At 43.5% G+C, this 6,993-nt stretch overlaps 1 protein-coding gene across 1 annotated transcript; it reads left to right on the top strand.

Annotated features, from left to right (window-relative positions):
* Positions 1-1,161: 1,161 nt before the first annotated feature.
* Positions 1,162-5,461, top strand: LOC119278664 (protein IRON-RELATED TRANSCRIPTION FACTOR 2-like). The gene is made up of 3 exons (XM_037559998.1): positions 1,162-1,710; positions 1,838-2,173; positions 5,121-5,461. Exons 1-3 carry the CDS (start codon positions 1,405-1,407, stop codon positions 5,214-5,216), a joined length of 738 nt encoding a protein of 245 aa, XP_037415895.1. The 5' UTR covers positions 1,162-1,404; the 3' UTR covers positions 5,217-5,461.
* The last annotated feature ends 1,532 nt before the right edge of the window (positions 5,462-6,993 follow it).

The following is a 6,993-nucleotide window of genomic DNA, read 5'->3' as shown; positions in this document are numbered from 1 at the left end:
TCATCTAGGTAATACGGACTATCGAGAGGGAAGGTCGCTTATGGAAACAAGCAGGGCTACTCAAGGGCGATCTAGAAAATTTCTTTGCAGGGCTGTGTATGTGGACTCAGCGAGAGTAGTTCCTTAGGTTGGTATAATGTATGATAGACAAGTTGTTACATTGTCGTAATAACTTGATGTGGAGGGCAAAAGTCATTCTCCTTATAATATATGATACGCATGCTTGTGCATATTCAAGAAGAAATAACAAAAACAACATGGCGAAATACTTCCCCATCAAATCCTAATTACAAAGGTTATCGGCGCAAAAGCCTCTCGGCAAAGCATCAACCTTGAATTCTTCTTACCACCGGGCGCCCATCCTAGTCTTCCTGTGCTCATCTCCTGGATCACCGTCTTGATCATCATAGCAGCTCCATCTTCAAATCTTCTTTGACCTTGTCCCATCTGGAGAAACGCCCAAGTGTTAATGTAGCTATACAGCTACTCCCAAGTAAACGTAACAGCAAAATGATTACCATGAAATTTATGGCAAAAACAAGCATTATTCCTAGTTCTCCATAGTGTTCAGCACACTGCAGTATCCTCTCACCAGCTCCACCTTTATTATTTCAGGCTGGCCATCATGGTGGTATCTTACCCGGTATCATATGCACTCAGAACTAGCAAACGTGTTGATGTAACAGATAATAAAAGAAGAAAGGTAGATATTGTATCATAATAAATGTTATGCTATTATGTATTATGCATAGCAATAAATGAGATCATATATGATACTACTTTATGATACTATGCACTACGAAGGTAGTATATTATACACTAGTATCATATGCATGGGGAGAGAGAGGGGCATGATATCAGTATATGATACTCCCACAATGAGTAGCCTCCTGTCATTCCCACAAAGTATAACTATTTCATGATATCATTGATTTATTGATTTCCGATATTTTCATATTAACAACTTCTGCATGGATATTTGAGCAGCACAAGGTAAAACCCTTACTCTCAATTTATTTTTTATTCCCATTCTCATAATTTTCCCCCTAAAATTAGTAATCTGAAAATTATAATGGCATGTGACACTGACATCCCCTCATCCCTCGGCCTATATAAATGGGAGCTCAAGCAGGCTCCATAGATCAGACCAGCCATGAGAAGTAGTTAATACTAATCATCTCAATAAAATTAGATTAGTGAGCCTCCTCCCCTACTACCAGGCTACTATTGCCTCTTCCTCTTGCGACTCACAAAGAAAAATGACATCAATTAGCAGCTAGATTGCTCGGTGGTTAGGAAGCTAGTTAAGCTAGCTAGATTCCCTCTCTCATCCATCGTCTCTAACCTCTCCACACGAACTCGTCGATCAATCAGACGCAAGCTGCCGCGAGCTGCCGGCTTGCAATGGGGCACCACTACCAGCTGTTCGAGGACCCGTTCGCGAGCAGCATGTCGTTGCTGGAGCCCGACATCTTCTCCGGCACCGGCGTCCACCACCACCTCGCGCCGTCCATGCAGTGGCTGGGCCTCGGAAACCACGGCATCCCAGTAGCGCCGACCGTCAACAACGGCACCTCCTCGGGCGGCGACGGCGACGGCTCGGGCTCCCATCGCAAGATCAGCCACAACGCCTACGAGCGAGACCGACGCAAGGAACTCAACGAGCTCTACTCCGACCTCCGCTCCCTCCTCCCCGAAGACGATCGCACCGTAATAACATCGTTTAATTAAACCCGACTCATTCATCTTCCTCCGTGGCTCTCATATAGTACATGGGAGAGGTTCTGTCATGAGCATCCAACCAATTTATCTTTTCCTTCAATTAACTGTGTTGCAGAAGAAGCTGAGCATTCCAATCACGGTTTCACGGGTGCTCAAGTACATCCCAGAGCTGCAGAAGCAGGTGGAAGGCCTGGAGAAGAAAAAGGAGGAGCTGACGCGGGCCAGCTGCAAGCCGGGAGTGCTGACCATGAGGGAGAACACGGCTCCAATTGTGTCCGCCACCTGCATCGACGACAGGGATATCATGGTCCAGGTCAGCCTGGTGAGCACTATGGCTGGAGATCTGCCCTTGTCCAAGTGCATCAACGTGCTGGAGAATGAAGGTCTTCGCCTCATCAGCTCGTCCACTTCCGCATTCCAGAACAGGACGTTCTACAGCCTTCATCTTCAGGTACACATCTGCCTTTAATTCCTGTTGGTAATCTCTGTCATCGATGCTTGCGATTTGATATTTTGTGGCTTCCTTTTGGTAATATGTCATGTGGATGCTTATGATTTTATCTTAACAAACAATATATAGTACGATGAGCTAAAACTCAGCAAAAGGCACGTCTATTTCTATTTCTAAAGTGTTTAATTTGAGGACATTTTTGGGGGCTATTTTTTTGCTATATATGAAATCGTATCTGGTCAGGCACTGCCACCCGTTATCTACTACTAGGACTAAATGTAAGTTAGTTACTTCAAATGCAAGTTAGTTTATTGTAATATTGGAATGACGTTTTGCTTCGACCTCCATAGATCTTCCCCCAACCCCATCCCCAATAAAAGATCATGATTGTTAACTCAAATCAGTGGTGGGGACTGTAGCCTACACTTTGAATTTAAAAGGGTGGCATAGTACAACAAATGGTGAATGGTACATTTCGTTTACCTTGACCAGAATTTGCAAGGACGAAGCTGATGCTAGGAATATGTATAGTAAAAATGACAAAACAGATCACAACGAGTCTATCCGACTGCTCAAATGGTTCTTGGTTATAGTACCAAGAACTATTTTAAGAGTATATAGTAGGGATTACATGAAACCTCGTCATTCTAGGTTGACCAAGTTCCATCTTTTGGGCTTCGAGTTGCATTCTCTCCCTCCTTCTCCCTCCTCACAACCGCTCCCTCCTCCCTTAATATAACCACAACCGATGCCTCCTACCTCCCCATCCTCCTTTCCCCTTGTCGTCGTTAGAGACCAGTGGCCAGGCTAAATTCCGGGATGGGTCAATGAAGGTAGCGGTGGGGAGGTATTTGCTCTAGTAGCCTTCGACAATGACACGTGATCTACCGGCAACCACTTGAAGCAAGGAATATGGCTCTGCAGCATTGATGGTGGTGTTTTTGAGCGGATCAATGGTTTGTGATGGTGAGGCGTCGGTGGTCGTGATCCCATCTACTGGTACGCAGGTGATGGCGACATCCATCTTTGTCCCAACGAGGTAGCCCTTCACTTTGGCGCACGGATGGCTCCATGGTCCTGCGATGCTAGGTGGTTCATGCAATGGGTCGAGGGTCTTAGACCTTCAGATCCGGTGGCAACGAGGAGTATGTATTGCCGATCAATTTGGCGCCACATGGGAGGACGGTACAAGACTACCAGACTGTCCCGTATTGGGATGTTGGCCGTGCCTGTGACTGTCCTCCCTCGCCAATCTTCACCTCATGTTATACGATGACCTTCGTCATTTTGAGTGTTTGGTGGCGACTGGCACATGTTGCGGTCTGAATATATGCTTGTGTGGGCATGGACTTCACTTGTGTGGTGTCTTATGTCAAGACCATGGTGTACATTTAGCTATTGGGATCACGTAAAGTGGTGGTGACAATATGTTGATGACTACGATTTGGTGATGCTCCTCGAATACTCAGTCTCAAGCTCCAGGCAAAAAACCCATTGCATGACCCTAATTGCCTATACCTGGCAATGAAGGTGTTTTTCATCATTACCTTATTGAAGGCATTTCTTTACGATTTGTTTGGACTTTATCTTCATGGTGAAAACTCAAGACCTCCCTATTGGTGGTTGTATTAGGCGACGTCAGCGCTTGAGCACCATTCCTTCCTTGAGACTTTACTAATTGAAAACCTTTCTCATTGTCCTTATGATGTGAAGACATGGTTGATGCGGATATGGTCATTGTAGTAGTTTGTCGTCAATGTTTTAATCGCTTTGGGGTTTCTTTTTTTCCTCCACTAGGAATAGCTTCGGTTTTGTATTAGTTTCTGTGCATTTGTGTGGTTCTGGTTCTGGTTGTGTGCATCCTAATTATGGAGAGGCCGGGTGTGTGCTCATTGCATTTGTATCCACTTGATGCTTCATTTTGAGTTCATAAAATCCACCCTTTTGTCGAAAATGTATTATGGGCTCCAAGGATTCAACCTCCAAACATATCAACATTCCTTAGTGATCAATCATCGCACACTTGTCAAAGAGGACATGTTCCCAATCAGTGGCGGAGCTAGGCAGGAATCTCAGGAGGGGCCAAAAGCCAAAACATGAAAAACTAAGAGGGTAAAGATTGATCTTTTTCTTATATAATCCCTGCATAGTAATTTTTCTTCAATGTTTTGCCTAATGTTGGGGGGGCCACGGCCCCCTTAGCCTTGCACTAAGCTCCGCCACTATCCCAATGTTTTGGTCTTTCTTTTGACATGGGAGAGACGAGCACTTGGTTGAATGAGGACTTTGCTTCTTACCGTAGCTGCGTAGGCTGGGTCGGTTCGTACTACACTAAATCTAAGTGTGACAGGGTCTTAATCCAATGTAGCTAGACCCACATGCACCTCGATTGGTCTTGTTTTTTTCTCTCACATCCTTTCCATCCTAAACTAAAGGGTGGGAGGGGGCATCATGATCATGCTGATACAACTAATGGAATAGATCAAGCTTGTTGTATTTGGATTTATGTCAAGGGAAAAGGATATATTATGACATGATTAAACACCAAAACTCTTGAAATGATGTTTTGCTTGTGTGGCCAATTGATTCCATTAAGCATGGGATGTGTAACAAGTAAACAAGGGAACATCCCCTTAATTCGTTAGGCAATGACATATATGGATGCGATAGAATGCATGGATCTTTTTCCCACTCTATAGGCCTCTACTCCTTCGAGAGTCGATTAGTTGTACTAGCGAAAAATGGATATTTGGATGATATTTTTATGAATCTTTATGTGGATTCCTACGTGGTATCCATTTTTTTCTAATACACTAAGCAGTAACACTACAAATGTGTCATAAACTTTTAAATTTTTATCTTAATATATATGTCATTATGATCAACCATGGAATGGCAATTTTATTCCCAAGAACTTACAACTTCATCATATTTCCCATTGAAACAGAGAACCCAACGAACAATGAGCAAGGAGTGTCCAGCATTTTGTGAAGAACTGGAGAACGTCATGAAGCAAAAGGCAGGAGTGCGTCTACATCACTAGCAGATTGTAACACAATAATGGCATATACTATCATACATGTTTAACCATGGACCAAAACGTATGTTGTATATATAAGAAAATGATCTAAGATAAACAGTATCGATGCATGCATAATATATAATATAAAGTAGGGTGTTCCACATAAATAATTGTACATAAATTTTAGGTGTATCCATCTCTGTTTTGAGTATAGTAAGTATGCATGATAAAAACAGGCAAAAAATAAATGTAGAGTTTGACGCGAAGAAGTGGTGTGCACTCTCCTCAAAGACATCCATCTAAGGGCATCTCTAGCCCTTTCCATCTCCTTTAATCTCCTAAACTATTTCCCAACCTTAATCCTTCAAATTTTCATAGATTAAGCTATTTTCCACCCATTCCTTCCCCTAAACTTAACTTCTCAAATGAGGTTGACCCAACATAAGAGTCTGTCTCCTCCTTATTCTTCCTTCTGTGCGCCCAACGACACTTATGGCATGTAGATGATGTCCATGAGCTATCTAGGACGCACCAAGGGTAGATTATTTGTAAAAGTAATTTGATAGAGAGTCACCGAGCATGACGTACACGTGCAAGGGAGGAGTCAAGAAAGTCAGCGAAATCTGAGCCTATGGGCTACAATTTGGACACTTATTTGTCGCAATGGGTTCTTCTACTATTCATACCCCTAGTGGCATGATGGTGTGGTCAAAGACGCAATGGTTCCTCGGAATCGGCGATGACGGCTGGCATCCATGTTTCTTTGTAGGTACTTCTCAAAAATGCATTTTCTCAAAAAAGATCTTTGACAACCAAGTTTTTTGGGGTTTTTTTTGCCTAAAGCTCTGTTGAATCATTTTCCGATGAAATTTTACACACTCCTAATACACTCGACCATCTTTGATTCTAAAAAATACATTGTTTTTTAGAGAAAAACATATTTTCAATTTACTGTTAAAGCCGATGTCGGGGCACCCAAATGCCACCCTCCACAACTCAGTTCAAAGGATCACAACACTAATTTAAGCTAACATTGCATTACAAATTCATGGATAGGAGGGGGAAAGTCACAACTTCACATTCATAAAACTATAATTAAACTAAACTACTTGTTGACAGACAGATAGTGTGGTGGCAGCGAAATTTGGCATTTGTGGCATTGCTAGGGGCGTTGACGAATGCTTCGACCAGGGCCGGTATGCCCTGGGATTCCGCCTCGATGATCGGGTCCATGGCCGGCAATTCTCGGATGAGTACGAGTGCAATGACGGGTGCTGGGATAATCATGGGGACGAGGAATGGGATGGGCGCGGCCATGGCGTCTGATACGTCCATTTTGCATCATGCTTTTATATCAATATTTATTGCATTATGGGCTATTATTACATGTTATGTCACAATACTTATGGCTATTCTCTCTTATTTTACAAGGTTTATCATGAAGAGGGAGAATGCCGGCAGCTGGGATTCCGATTGGAAAAGGAGCAAATATTGGAAAACTATTCTTCACAGCTCCAAAAGTTCTGAAAGTCCACGAAAGTCATTTTTGGAATTAATAAGAATTTTTTAGCAAAGAAAGTACCTAAGAGGGCCCACACCCTGGCCAGGAGGGTGGGCCCCCCCCCCCCTGCTGGGCACGCCCCCTGTCTCCTGGGCCCCCTAGTGGCCCTCTGGTGCCCATCTTCTGCTATATGAAGTCTTTTATCCTGAAAAAAAAATCAGAAGCAAGCTCAAGGGACAAAACTCCGCCGCCACATGGCGGAACCTTGGCGGAACCAATCTAGGGCTCTGGCGAAGC

This window comes from Triticum dicoccoides, chromosome 3B, assembly GCF_002162155.2.
Source record: "Triticum dicoccoides isolate Atlit2015 ecotype Zavitan chromosome 3B, WEW_v2.0, whole genome shotgun sequence".
In the NCBI taxonomy this organism is placed as follows: domain Eukaryota; kingdom Viridiplantae; phylum Streptophyta; class Magnoliopsida; order Poales; family Poaceae; genus Triticum; species Triticum dicoccoides.
Note: the sequence above shows the minus strand (reverse complement) of the source record. Positions and strands in the feature narration are given on the sequence as shown.